This window comes from Vigna unguiculata, chromosome 7 (genome assembly GCF_037176805.1).
Source record: "Vigna unguiculata cultivar grain cowpea cultivar isolate G323 ecotype 2 chromosome 7, ASM3717680v1, whole genome shotgun sequence".
Classification (NCBI taxonomy): domain Eukaryota; kingdom Viridiplantae; phylum Streptophyta; class Magnoliopsida; order Fabales; family Fabaceae; genus Vigna; species Vigna unguiculata.
The window spans coordinates 24071438-24087421 of record NC_140798.1 but is presented as its reverse complement, the minus strand read 5'-3'; the positions used below and the strand labels follow the sequence as shown (position 1 = coordinate 24087421).

At 34.4% G+C, this 15984-nt stretch overlaps 1 protein-coding gene across 1 annotated transcript; it reads right to left on the bottom strand.

Annotated features, from left to right (window-relative positions):
* Positions 1–418: 418 nt before the first annotated feature.
* LOC114192405 (LOB domain-containing protein 16-like) lies at positions 419–1703 on the bottom strand. The gene is made up of 2 exons (XM_028082116.2): positions 1258–1703; positions 419–1124 (listed from the first exon to the last, which is right to left on the bottom strand). The coding sequence occupies exons 1-2, from the start codon at positions 1576–1578 to the stop codon at positions 795–797; spliced, it is 651 nt and encodes a 216-aa protein (XP_027937917.1). The 5' UTR covers positions 1579–1703; the 3' UTR covers positions 419–794.
* Between the last annotated feature and the right edge of the window lie 14281 nt (positions 1704–15984).

The window sequence follows — 15984 nt, the reverse complement described above, 5'->3', positions numbered from 1 at the left end:
GGTCTATGTGTTTATCTTTCAAGAGAAACGGATTGAAAAAGAGTATTCCATAAAGAAATTTTGAAAGAAAAAACTTTAATGTTGCTATTATATTTGTAGTAGTAATTAAGACATTAAGATAGTGACAGTCTCCTTTGAATGTGTTGGCTTTCTATAGACAGCATGGTCATATACATGTAAGACACACTTTTGATATTGAACCATATATTTTAACCTCAAGTATATATAATATTGAATAAAATGTCCTAATTATTATGGTCAAATAAAATTGCTTAATATTTTAATGTGTAGACAAGAGAGAATTCTAGATATAATAACAGTAATAATATTTTGTCTTATTTAATCTTTTATAATATTTTGTCGAGAGTGCTTAGTTAGACTTCTGCACAGGACAATGGTGGAGAAGAAGAAAGGGACATAATTCTAAAGGGAAACCAATGAATTATAGTAAGCTTTCTAAGTGTAGTTCAAGGGTGTGTCTATTATTGTACACATTTTCAATAAAAGTACATTTTATTTAAACATTGGAAGCTAACTACTACACTAATCTGAGAAACTATAACGCAGTATATAGCGAGTGAGAGAGCAAGAGAAAGAAAGACTTTGCTAGTCTTCAAAAATTGGATTTCTTGTGCAATGAGTCCACAAGTAGAAAAGCCTGTAATGGTAGCGGGTTCAGGCTTATCATTTATGACAAACACGTTTTCTCTCGTCAGTATATACAACACTAGGTAAAAATCCATCACCCCAAAGAAAACAAAGACAAACAACTAAGGATTTTCTTTATAGCTATTCTAATCACACTTCCTCATCATTCTGAGTGCCAATTCTTGCAGCTCACCCAAGTCATTGCTGTATGATCTTTTCCAAGAACAAGCTTGGAATGAGAAATCATCTCCGTTGTGCACATCTTGCATGCTTATTCCATCATTTATATTGCTGGTGTAATCAATTGAATCAAGTGAGCTCTGAGGAGAAATAGGATTATTCATGGAAGTGAGACAAAACGGATTGAATGTTTGTCCAACATTCTCTGACCAATGATTCTCCATGCTCCTGTACACCATCTGGTTCTGATCCAGCTGTGCCTTCATTTGCACTAGCTGTGCCTGCAAGCTTGCTACCTACGCACAGACCAACACAAAAACTAATTCCCTAAATTGAACCAAAAACAATGCTGAAAACAAAAATCATGTAACATTTCTAAAACATGAAAACGTAGAGAGAAATAATGCAATCAGTAATGTATAATTGTACCTGTTGTTGCAGGGCGAATATATGGGAGACACAACCGTAAACGGGGTCTCTGATGCGAGCTTGGGCTTCATAAGCGATTGTGACCATTGCCTCAAAACGATCGTTATCTGGTATACGCAAGAGCAACTTGGAAACGTTGCTAGCCCCGAAAACCTTATGAATGGCTGCGAATCTTGCAGCTCCTTGTTCGGAGCAAAAGTAGGGTGCAAAGATGCAGTCTGCAGCACATTTTCTTCGCAGGAACTTGCATGCCCCACAGGGAGATCCTAAGGAAGAAGAAGAAGCAGAAGCAGCGTCATTTGCAGTTGTTGCAGAAGCCATAGCGCACGTGCGTGTGGATGGTTTAGAATAATGGAAGTGTAATAATATTGTTATTATTGTCTGTATTGTGCGTGTGAGGTGAAAGAAGTGAAGGAAAGTTTTGAGTCAGACACACGGGTAGACTAGGAAATGGTGCAGAAATGTGGGGATTTATTTATGGTGAAGAGAGGAGAAGGAAATGTAAATGGTTATGGTGGTGGGACATGAGTGCGAATAAGAGACAGAAAGGGAGGGAAAGTGTCTTGTAAAAGATGTGAATGGTCGACAAGGGAGGCACATGTGTAGGGTTCTAAGGGAACATTTATCAATCATACACCCAACAAGGGACTAGTTTTTCAAATCATCTTTAGCTGACTTATTTTGACTCTTAATTACCCTAATGCTTCTTACTACACACAGCGTCAAGGTCATCATCTTTTTCGGTCAAATGTATATATATCTCACTCACACGTTCAAGTTCATTTTTTTAGTATTATAGAATTAAGCTTCATTCCTTGGTATAGTATTAAATTCAATACTATATAAACTAAATTATCAATTTCTTTAATCCTCATAAATTAGGCAGTTAAGTCTTATAAACAAATTCAAAACATAATTCTTATTGTTAAGTTTCTATTCATGTTTGTAAAATATTGATATACAAAATGGTTAAGATAACCACTAAAATCTAAAGTGTCTACGTATACAAGCTAAAGCATGCCAGTGAAGAAAAATATAAGAACCAAATGATTGATTAAACTTTAGTTTTACTGAAATTAATAATTTTGTTTTAGAAATTGATTAACAACGGTTGAAAATATAAAAAGGGTGGACATTTGTTATCTTACTTTAGAATTGCTGTAGAGATAACATGAAAGAAGATTCACATGCTAATCATTTGATATCCCATTCAACGTTTAATAATAATCTTAAGGAAAAAATTAATATAAAATCAAAATTCACTTAATTAAAAAAAACATTCAAGTGTTTTATGTATGTAATTAGTTAAAGTTCTTCGATGTTATTTGTTGATACACTGGTGTGTGCTTAAGTTGAATTTCATGATTAACTATTACGCGGTTTGTTGAATCTCAAAATTGGTAAGGCCTTGTGACTTTTTGTTTATTTTTCCGCCGAACGCCGCACCTAGATGCTGCCACCTGCCGGTAAAGTCTACCGACAACTTCCTACTCACTCCGTCATTCGATGTTTTTTTAATGTTTTATGTCGGTTCAAGATAACATATTTAAATAACAATATGAAAACATAAGTTCTACAATTTCATTTTAGTTAGACTAAATATCCATAAATCGTGTAAAATTAATAAAATTGTCGATTCCGTAGAAGTATGCACAAAACAGTGGCTGTTTTTAAAACAACACTACATTATTTTTTAACTACTTTTTTATATTGAGTATTTTTCATGATTATGACATGACTTTATTGAGTTTAGTTTTGTTTCGGCTAGCTTAAGTATCAAAGTTTGTTTACATAGGACAGTTTAATTAATTAATTAAGTATTAACAGATAACTCTTTTGTCCGGAAAACTAAACTCTTGAAGCATATGTTTGGTTTTGTGTAACATCCCAAACTTAAAACTAATAAAATAAAATATTTTATCATAGTATTTAAAACAGATAATTTATTGTATAAAATATATACAGTCTTACAAAAGATAAAGCTATAAAAATATATCATTTATACATAGACTAATCACTTACTATACAACCTACCAAGACCTTCCACAAACATAATTGATGGCTCTTCATCCTTTAGAGGTCTCTTTAAACTTGTAACTACATCTGCTTCTACCAAATAAGTGATCATCACAAAAGAAAGACAAACAACACAAGACAGAAACACAGAAGAAAGATAATCTAATGTGCAAAAAGATTTAATCATTAAAGAATACAATCACTTAAGTCATACATAATCAATCGTCCTATTTCATACAAAGACCTAAAGCTATGATTCAATTATCTGGATATATGCATTGATATTAGACTTTGGTAAGTTGTGCACTTGTAATGGCATCCAATGCACTGTTGAGTGATAGACTAAAAGTTTTACTGTACCATATACAAGGTTAGTCCATTAATAGGGTAAGCTAACGTGCAAAAAGATTTAATCATTAAATAATACAATCACTTAAGTCATACATAATCAATCATCCTATTTCATACAAAGACCTTAAGTTATGACTTAATTATCCAGATACATGCATTTATAGTGGACTTTGGTAAGTTGTGCACTTATATGGTGTACAATGCTCTACTAAGGGACAGTCCGTTAATGACTTTGGTCAAAGTAAAACCCAAGACCTCCTACTTTTCTCACCACATACCCTATTTTTTCTACTTGAGAATTGAATGGTTATTAGAGAGTCAGGATAACTTCCAACTGAATCCCTACATCAATGCATACACTACGACAATTCACCACTAATTCTCCTTGAACTAGTATCGACAAATCTCAGTTACATCTCATGTACCAATCATTTCTTAAGCAATCATTCATAGAAATCGCAAAGCCTCTACAATTTATCATCTAACAACTACTCAAGCTCTAATCCACTTACTCAGCGAAACCATCTCCTTGTTAGGCAAAAAGTGCACAAATATCCACTCGTCTAGTGACTAGATGGCTCACCTAGCGAGTGTACCATTGGAACTTTAGGAGGAAAGTCCTTCTAAAATTCGCTCAGCAAGGGTGTTCTCAACCAACGACTGCAAAGTTAGTAAACTCGCTGACTTTGGATTCGCTGAGCAACTCCCAAGTCATTGAGCCTCTGAATTTGGATTTGTTGAGCGAACTATCCCTCGACCAACAAGTCAGCATAATTATGCAAAACATGATTCTGCATAATTATGCATTCCCAGTCAAATCTCAGCAACTCAAGAACCTTCACATATGCCAGACACATACAAACTACAATTTCACAGCATTTATCAACTCAATTTATCACATTTGCAGTACTAGCCATACAACATTTCATAATTTCATCTTACAACCCAAATCAAGTAAATTTGAGGATTTAAACCCCGATTTAACATGTAAAACTCATCACATAACTCAATCATGCCAGCAAATCACAATATAATCATGCAATTAGTAATTCCAACATGTCTATAACTTAAAATAGTGCAATTATCTTCCCTTGCCTACTATCCAACTTAGACAACTCTATAAACACCAAACATCTCTATCTACACTTAAAAACATCACAAGAATGATTAAGACATATCGTTACGATCACTGATAAGCAAAGACTCATACTGATGATTTAAACAACACATGCAACCAAAAGAAAGACTGCATGCAAAGGCGAAACAAATTGGACTAAGAAAAAGGGTAGAAAACTAACTTCCACGAATGGAGTAACTGATCGGTATAAATTGAAGAGCTCACCAAGAGGATCAATACTACGGTCTCAATTATTCAATCAAACGACCAGAGAGAAAGAACTCTTAAAAAGAAAGTCAGAAAACTTTAGAAAAGTAATTTATAAAGAAATAGTATGTTTTAAAATAATAAAATTCTTTAATAATAAAACTATTTATACTAAAACTTTAAATATTAAAATAATCGAATTTCATTATTTTTAAATATTTATTGGTTGTGAAATATAATTTTTATGTCTTTACATTTTGTGAATGTTGTTTACGACGAACGAAGAGCGCACAATGTGTATGCTTGTTTATGTTGATTCGAGGAGATTTAGGAGTGAAAATTTGCGGGAATTGTTGAAATACGATGTTCGCTCAAATGCAATGATAAATCAAGGAAGCCAACTCATCAAGTGTAAATATACTAAAGTACCCTTGAATAATGTTCATGCGTGTTTCTTTTTGAACGATTTGAATTAATATTGAAGAATCCATCATGTCTTTCTGGAAGCGATGCCAATAACGCCCTGACAGCTGCACCAGTGGGAGGAGATCAAGGGCGTAAGCAGTTGAGTGGATGGAAAAAAGTTTTGATGCACGAGGGAAAAGAGTTTTGTTCTGAGAATTTTTCTTAAGGCAGTGATGATGCTTAAGGCATTTATTCTGATGGGGAGTGGAAGAACTATGGCCGCAGGCTTCTAACGAGAGGGATAGAGAAGACGCTTAGATGGATGAAAAAGATGAAACCTCTGCAATTACAAAAGAAGAAGAGGTTAAAATAATAAATAATAATAATAATAATAATATTAATAATAATAATAATAATAATAATAATAGTAATATCACATTTATCATTAAGGTAAAATGATTATCATCTAATTTTAAAAAATAAAATAATTTTTTTAATCTCTCATATCTAAGGATGTCAACCGAACGGGTATGATACATTACTATGATACATTACGAATACTTGTGAATATTTACAAAAAAAGGTTTAAAATATTTAACAACATATTTTAACTATAAATTCAAATAAAATACAATATATAAGATTCATACATTTCAAACAAAGTTTAAATAATACTGAATGATAATTTACAAAGAAATGAAGATTTTTTAAAACCAATTAACTCATTCAAAATTAATGCGTTAATATTTTAATCATTTTTTATTTTTAATTTAAATTATAGTATAACTGGTACAACTTTCTACGGGTGTGGATACGATACGCATATTCGTTCCATTAACATGTGGATATAAAAAATACACGTACCCATTACTCATGCATATCTATTTACAATATCCATTCTCTATCCGTTGCAGGTTTTGTACACAAACTTTTATAAACTTTTATCTCAAATGCACTTAAATCACACAATCTTTTTCTTAATCTAAACGACTATCTCTCCAAATCCACTCAAACCTACTTAAATCCAATCTCTTGATCCAAACACTATAAGAATTCAAGCAATTAGAGTCGAAATATTAACGTCGACTTTATCCTGCATGCTATTAGAGTCAAAAATAACGACGGCTAAGAGTCACAAAATAAAATAATAAGTTTAGCGTGGGCTATGCGACTCTTGATAATCACCCTTAGCGTGAGGGACGCTAGTTACTCAGTATTACAAAAAAAATGTATTAAAAGAAAGATAAATTTCAGAACAATGGTTATGGGACACAATTGTATTTTAGACTAGCGTCGCTCAAGGGACGCTTTGATCTTATTTTGTATAAGTAATGAAAAAGGATAAATTAAGTCACAATCGGTAGCATCAGTTAGCCGACGCAAGTTAGAAAAATAAAAAAAGGAAAAATAATTTTGCGGAGATGGCTTAGAGTAAAGTAAAAAAAAACATTATTATTAAAGAATAGAGTGGGTTGATCGACACTCTTATCTTATTTTTAATGGAAAAATAGATTAAGATAGTAGGGAGAGCTAAGGGACATAATCAGTAGCGTGAGCTAGACGACGCAATTTAATAAAAATAAAATTAAAAATTAATTTTGCAGAGATGGCTTGGCCTAAGTTAAAAAAAAATATTATTTTTTTAGAAGGGAGAGTGAGTTGGCCGACGCTTAAAGAAGTAGGTGAAAAGTTGAGATAAATTTTAACTTTACCAATTGCCTCATTTTCACTTTACCAAAATTTAACTCTTCACTTTCGTTCTCGCGCGCAGAGAGTTTCTTTCTCTCCATTCTCATTTTGCTTCCTTTGCTTTCTCATTTTCAATCCCTCCTTCCACTCAGAAAGTTTCGGTTTCCTCTTTAATTTGCGCTCAACGGAAAACCATTTCGGCCCTTGTTGTGGTTACTGAAGAGCGGCCGGATCGACCCTGAAGAGGTGGTGGAGCTATCGACTGTTGGACTCGGAAGACGTGGTGGGTTCATATTCGTGTTCTCTTCGGTGTTTCTTTGGTGCTGAAGGAGGTGGGTAGTGGGCACCGAAAGGGAGATGGTGGCTTCGACATTTTTCTTGCATTCTCTATGAAAAGAGGTAGTGAGTTCTAATCCCTCATATTTAAATATATTTATCATTTGAAGAAATTTGTTTCCTGATTGAATAACAATTTCCGAAATGCTTGGCTACTATTTTGTCGATTGAAGGTGAGGTGGTGGGAGGCCAACTGAAAAAAGGGGTTGTTTGTAGTGTCTAGGTGGTGGCCCTGCAGTGTTGAAGTGTTGGTGGTGTAGACCGCAAGGGTGAGGGGTTCTATTAATTCATTGGTATTCTATTAATATTCCTTTTGCCACATTTGGATATATGATGCATGTTTGAATGTTTCAAGTGTGTTTGCTACATGAGATACTGAAGTGTTAAAGGGATGACTAAGTAAAATCAAAGAATCAATATCTATTTTACTGTGTCATATATAGTTGGAATAATATATATATATATATATATATATATATATATATATATATATATATATATTTATTTTCTATGTTTCTATGAAGTAAATTTACTTTTATATATAATTATTTTGTTATATGAATTAAAATGGATTTATTACGTTCTTAATGAATCAAATTCATATATGAAATAATATTTAATTTATTTAAATTTAAAGATGATATTATTTTAAAAGTAATAAAAGTCTGTTCTAGTTTAGAATGGAAAATAAATAAAAATCTTACTTTTAAAAAGTGAGTATCCAAAATTTATAATATTTGAATAAATTTAAATTAAAGTATGATTAAATAATTTTTTTCTTAAAAGTTACATTAAAGTTAGGACTTAAAATAATATATTGTGGGGAATACCACCGTCCAATAACCCATCTTTATGTGAACATAAATGGTCGTTGGGTTTTGTATCTATTGTGCTTAATCCAAATCAAGTATAATCAATGATTACAAAAAGTGATAACCCTACACTATATTGCTAAGAGATATCAAGTTTTAAGTGCACTAATATTAATTAACTATTTGAGGCATGTGAAGAACATAAACGGAAAAGTCGTGTGTTAGAATTTCTTGCTCAACTTTCATTTCATTTGACATTTGAGGCATCTCAATGGTTTCAAAAATAAAATTGGACGTTTCTCTATTCACCGAGAAAAGGTAAACAGAGAAATATAGTTTAATTTTGAAAAGTAAAGCTGGCTATCACATACCACTTTAATTTCGGAAAATAATGTTTTTGAATATGTATTGAACTTCCAATTTGAATTCTTAAAGTTATAAGTAAAAGGAACAACATAAAAACAAATAATAAGACGTGAATAATCAATCTAAGGATATTAAATTGTAGAACGAATTATGGATAGGTAAAATAAACAATTAAAATAAAGAAATATATTAAACAGAAATACAAATATTTCTTTTCTATAAGAAAGAGACATGAATATAAATTTTCATACAAGAATAGGTGGCATAATCTATTATGCACGTAAACGATACGTGTATCGTATCCGATACGTCAATATATTTATTTTAAAAATAATAGGATATGATACGTAATAGATACATGATATATAAATATTAAAAAATGTACAATAATTCTTAAAAACATAATAAATATATGATTGTTATTGTGCAAATCAAATTAAAATATTGGTAGCTAATGTTAATGATCAATTTATAAATTAATTTATAATGGAAACTATTTTAGTTAACAATGTAGAGACCAATTATAATTTTTTGAACTATTTTAGTTACCAATAATGTTTAGTTTATAAATTGTTACCTAAATTGTTCATTATAGTAATTATTTATTTTTGTCACTAAAATTGGTCATTATTCAAATATTTTCTTGTAATCTACTACGACTTTATAAATTAGATACTTCATTGATAACTATCGATAAAGTATCGATAAAGTATCCTAAAATATCAGACACGAATACGTGTCGGACACAGATACGTAACCCAAAATTAAAGTATCGGTGCATCATAGGACATAATACTTTACACATTTTTTTATTTATTTTGGGTGTCTACCAACATTTGGAACTACAGTTTCTTTTTTTTTTTAATGTATATTTGATTTTGTATATAAATTAGAATAAACAAGATAAGTTAGGCACAAGTGTCACCTTACCCACATGGTCTGCTATCTCCTCAATTGGCCTCTTTCCCAGTTGGCATATGTCAGCTTGGACCCGGGAGGGGTTACCTGCAGAAGGGACTCCGAAGCTTAAGTCAGCCAAAGCTCTCAAAAAGTCAAATCAGGTAATTAATGGAGTAATGAATGCATACATTTAATTACTGGGGTCCATGTGTATTTATAGAGTATTAATTATGTCTGGCCATGTCATGGGCTGGGCCCTAGTTTGGACTGTAGGTGGGCCTGGGCCCTAGCCTAGGCCTTTAGTTCGATTACTATGGGCTCATTGGATATCAAAGGGATTTGATTTAGCTAAGTGTCTTAAGGTTGTCGGCCTGAACCGACTACTTTCTTTAACGGTCCGCATATGGTGTTTTAGGTGGGTTATTCCTCTTAGCGTCTTATGTTACCAGTGTAGGCCGACTAGGCTTACGTCAGCTCAGGCCGGTTACTTGAATGATTCTGCGTGTAAATATGGTGATCGTTTATTGTTATTTTACTAAGTTGGCCCGGTGTGGTACATATATATTTTTTTTCACTTCTCACATTCAAACTTTATTTATAGATTAAATTGACCATTATTAATATATAATAAGGAGGAGCTTATATGAACTCCCTAGTTTTGTCAAAGTCACACTCATTCTCTTTGTAGAGATCCACCTTTACAAAATGATTTTCTCTTTTATAACCCTTTGATCTTTTTAACAATATGCTTCTTTTTTACTAACTTTCGAACACTAACTCCTTTTCCATTTATTTTTATATTATATCGAGTTCAAAACTCTAGCTATCCGTTGCTAAGTTATAATATTTTTATCTAACTTTTCTTTTAACACACATCATAACTTACTCTTTTGTTTTAATAAATCGATTTCTAATAAGCTTTTTCATCAAATTTTGATTAAATTATTTCAAATCATACCAATTACATTCTTCTTCCCCAAATTTCACTTTAAATTCACAACATAAACTAATATTTGTAAGAACTTGTTCCTGCGGAAACAAATAAGAGATGTTAAGGACATAAATATCACCTTACCTCAATCCTCAATCTCTCGAGTTGGCTCCTCCTCGGCTTGCGTATGCCATCTGTTGCTGTACACGGTTTGGACCCATGAAAGGTTACCTGCAGAAAGGGTTCCGACGATCAAGTCAGCCAAAGGATTCTCAGAAAGTAAAATCTCTTGATTAAGGGATTAATGTATGCGTACCTTTAATTATTGGGGTCCACATGTATTTATAGAGTTATTAATTATGTTTGGCCTTTTCATGGGTTGGGCCATTATTTGGGTCATAGACGGCCCTGGGCTTGGGCTTGGCCCAGGCCCTTAGTTAATGATTGTTGGTACTAAGGGTCTTGTCTGTAATATTCTAAGTTTGGACTGGTCAACATATGTCGTCTTGTCCTCTAAGGCGGCCCAGGCCGCTTACGCTTGTTCGGTTAGTCATTTAATAAATGCTTGTGGGGCTATATGTAGGCGGGCTTAGCCATGCAGTTTTATCAGTCCGCCTAGGTGCAGTACACTAGTTCCCTAGCCTTTGTCGATGAAGGCATAGCGACAAAGGATGAGAAGTGTGAGTAATATCATTAGTCTGTCTAGGTGCAGAACACTAGTCCCCTAACCTTTAAGTGTGATGAATAGTGTTAAGGCTAAAGTCTTAAGAGGTGGTAGTAGGTGAAAGGGTGGCAGATGTCAGAGGTCTAATCATAGGGTGTCGTCGTTTAGAGTGTTGTGACGTTTCGTATTTCGTTGTGACGCTTCGTCTAATCGTTACTTCTGGCGAGAAAAATTGAAACGTTTGAGACGCTGGTTATAAATACAAATACGGGGTAGAAAATTTTTACTGTGGTTCATTTGCAAGAAATTGGGGGTGTTGGCACAAGCAAGCTTGAAGCAAAGAATTGATAAAGTCATGTGCATGAGATCTTAGGTGTTTGATGAAGATTGATGAAGATCCACTTGAAGATTTAGTTTTAATGTCTTAAATATATAAATAACATGTTAAATGTAATGTGTTAGTGTTATACATTGTTGATAGGCTATATGACATAGGTTAGATGTCTTGTGTGTCTTAGTATGTCTCTTTTAATCTAGTAAAATGGGTTTTAACAGGTTAAAAGTCCCGCTGTATATAGTTTCTAGTATGAATGCATTTAGTCAGTTGAATTATTTTTCAATCGACTGATTTCACTTAAGTCAGGTGAAATCAGCTGACTGTACGAAAAATTCAATCCACTGTTTTCACTTAAACCAGACTATATAAGTTGTGTTTTGAAGAACTTGGTTGATCTTGGAGGCATTTTGGCTTGTGAGTAGCTTGAAGAACACATGTATGGTTGGCTAGGGACAACCACCATCAGGTTTGGATGTTCTTGTGCCTTTGGATGGTTTGCCTGAAGTGATTTTAGGTCTACAAGTGTGATTCTTGTAGGTTGTGTGTCTAGATTTCTGTGTGAGTCAAAATCTTGTGAGTTTTGTTATTCAAAAGTGTAATCTTGGTGTTTGATTGGTAAAACTTTTGAATATAGTGGAAACCAGGCTTAGGTTGTCCTGGTAAACTGGATGTAGCTCTGTGATTGAGTGAACCAGTAGAAAAATAGTTGTGATTCATCTCGCTTTCTTTGAAACTCTTTAAAAACTCAAGAAAACCAAGCAATTTGATCTTTGGTGTGATTTAATGCGTTCTTGTGGAATCTGAGGCTTTATACTTGTTACAAATACTGATTGGAACAAGTCTTGTATGTAAAAGATACTTGTTTGAGTTCAATTCGCAAATTCTGCATTTTGCATGATTCTCCAGTATTTTAGCCGACTGATTTGTCTTTTTAATCGACTATTTCATAGCATCAAGAACAATTTAGTCTGTTGTTTTATATTTTAATCGACTGAAAGTGTACGGGTCTGCTGCATTTACATCCAAACTTTCTAGTCCATTAGATTCAATTGAAAAGAAGTTTAAGCTTTCGAAAAGGTTTTATAAAGCCAATTCACCCCCCTTCTTGGCTAAACTCACCATTTCTAAACTAACAATTGGTATCTAGAGCAAGGTTCTTGAAACGTATTCAAGTTTGATAGAAAATCTTTTGAAATAACTAAAAGTAAACTCCCTTTTGCTGAAGGTGCCTCTATTCATAGACCCACCTATGTTTCGTGGCCTAAACTATCAGTTTTGGAAAATAAGGATGATGAAGGATTGACCCCAACCAAGGATGGAGGCACACGCTTATGAAGACTAAGCATGTTTAGAAAGGAAGTTTACTAATCCTTCATCCCTTTCATTTGTGTTTGTTATTTTTGATTCCCAAAGTTGACTTAGCACCAGTACAAACAGGGCATTTGGTTGCGGTTATTTTTACTATTCTGCCCTGGTTTCAAAACCGAGGCATATAAAACCGAGGCCAAAAAGGTCACTTTTTTGCCTCGGTTTTCAACCGAGACATATTCAACAGTTACTGCCTCGGTTCTATAGGCAATCGAGGCCTAATGAGCATTAAAAAAAATCAGAACTGGACTTTCTGCTTCGGGTATAGTTGCAACCGAGGCATAAAAGTGATTAAAATAAATAAAAAATACGGGTTCAATACTTTCATCACTCTACAACCTAACAGATCCCACTTTTCCTTGTCCAACAATTTCCTGCTCTTCCTCGGAGCCACTTTAACATGAGCCGGAACTAGAGGTGCCTCCTCCACCAGTCACCGAACCCAGACTACCCTCAGCCTTAGTTGACTCGGACTCGTTCTGGTCATTCAATAAATCTGATTTCTCCATTTTCTCTCTACATCAGAATCATCACTATAATCACTATCACTTTCATTCAATTTTCTCTTCCCCATCCTGCAAAACACAAGGGACCACCATTACACACATAAAGGATAAAAAATAAATTAAAAAATGTAGCAAAAAAACCAACGGTGGTTTCGTGCAGCACTGCACGACCTCTATCCTCAACAACACTAACAGTAGTTGTAGCAGTGGAGACGTGATGAACAACGGCGGTGGACGGGCACAACGGCGACGACGAACGTGCAGAGCAGCGACCACGGACGCGCACAACAGCGGTGGCGATGGACCGGCAAGTAGCGAGTTGGTCGCGCACAACAGCGACGACGGCAGCTGCGGTGGACCAGCACAACAACGACGGCGACAGTTGCGGTGGATGCACACAGCAACAACGATGGACGCGCACAGCAGTGGCGGTGTACGCGCATAGTAGCGACGACGGCTTGCGGTGGACGCGCACAGCAACGAGGTGGACACACACAACAGCGACGATGAAAACTGCGATGGATGTGCACAGCAGTGACGATGGCAACTACGGTGGACGCGCACAGCAACGGTGGTGGAGGTGCAGAACAACGGTGCCAACGGGAGCAACACGAAGAGGATGAAACAACAACGCGCATAAGAAGGAAGTCGTGACTCGTGAAGAGAAATGCAAAAAAGATGATATATTTGCCCAATTTTAAACCCTAGAACCTTTCCCCTTCAGCTTTCTGCCTCGGGTGGTACCCTAGACAAAAGCTTTTTCAAAAATGCAGTCCCTTTTTGGCTTCGGGTCTTGTTGGACCGAGGCCTATAGCACTCTTTGGCACCGGTTTTGCGCGAACCGAGGCCTATAGCTGTCTTTGGCTTCGGGTGTTAGCTGAACCGAGGCATAAAACTTGGCTGGAATTGCAAAAATGCCACCGCGCCATTATATGCTTTGGTTCTTGGCCAACCGAAGCATATAAGGAAATTCTGCACTAGTGTAGTTGAATCAACTTTAGTTGACTTGTTGACCTTTGACTAGGTTTGACTTGTTGACTATAGTTGACTTGACTTAAGCCAACATGCTAATCTATGTTTATTTGCTTTGTAGGTTAATTAAGAGTAAGAAAGCAATGCTAGGTGGCGCATGGTGAATAGGGAACATAAATGATGTGGAGGAGAGAGTAAAGCAAAGGCATAAAGCATAAAGTAAAAGGCATGAAGCAAGTGTACCTATGTACCTTTGATCTTGTTTATTTTTAGTACACTTTGGCCACTTTTTGGAGACATATGAGACACATTCTTTGTCTCCTTTTGTGCTAGAACGAAATTAGCCTTGCACACACCATAGTTAGCTCTTTTGTCTCTCATTTTTTGTAGCCTTATTTGACCTAGTTTCTAGAAGCTAGGGTTAGATTTTTGTAGAGACATCCTTAGGTATCTTTTATTTGCTTAGAGGCCCCTAAACTCTTCTATATAAGGGGTGTTCCTAGACATGTAAAAGGGTTGAAGATTTTGAAGTAAAAACACTCTTGTGTCTCAACCATTTGTGAGAGTTTCCTCCCTTGGGAGTGAATACTTTTAAGCCTTATCTTGCACAGCAAGTGGCGGCACACATCCACTCATCTTCAAGGTTGCCATGGCTTCTAGCCTAGCCTTGTAGTGGCGTGCTTCTCACATTTTTACCATTCCTTTCCTTTTCATTTTATGTTTTCTTCTTCCTTTAATTGTTGATAACGCTGTCATTGACGCGATCAAATTAATACTACTTATCTATAACAACTTCAGTATTGTTAAGAAAATAGTCAACAAAATAGTAAGGGTAAAGTAACCCAAAGTCGTCTCCCAACGAACACGGAATTGATTTTTAACAAGTTAGTTCTTGTAAAACTATACAAGAGTTAGTCAAATAAAATTATAAAAATATGAGGGATAAAGATTAAAAGATAAAATAAGATATAAACAATAGTAAAGTAAGTAGATTGATTCCATTGCTTTTTCAAAATAGATTCATCATCGGTTATCTAAAGATTATTGCTCAATTAATTATTGTTGTAGATTTACAAATTAATCAATGTAAAGTCTCAATTAATTTGTTGGCGTTCTCACTTTTAACCAAAGTACAATATCAATTAAAAGTGAGAACTTTTAGATTATCCACAGTAAATTCAACCAAAGTACAGTCTCAATCAAATTTACTATGCCTAATCATGTCTATTGTTTTATCTCCTCACCAAATAAAAAGCTTAATTAATTAAAGTAAAGTCTCAATTAATTGTAGTTAGAGTAAATATCTTTAACCAAAGTAAAGTCTCAATTATTGGTAAAAACTCATTTAATCATATGAAAGTTTCTAAATAAAATCAAATTAAAGTCTCAATTCAATTTAAAAATCCTTGGACTCATATGACCAACATGCATATAGATTTAAAATCATTACTTCTTATGTGATTCAAAGATAAAAGACATAGATGAATTAAAACCTCAATAATAATAAAAAGAACAAAGAAATTAGTTGATCTAACCTCAGAATCCAATTAAGAAATTACAATGGAATCAACCCAAGAAGTTTAGAACTCCATGAATGCAAAATAAAGATAAAAGAAGAATAGAGAGAAGAAAAGAGAGAGAAAGAAATTAGGCCCCCCTAAGGGTTCCTAAATTCCGACGTGCCGAGCTTCTTCCTTCTGCTTCTCCCTTGGTGTCTTTATATAGGAATTGAACTGGCTTTTCTATTGCT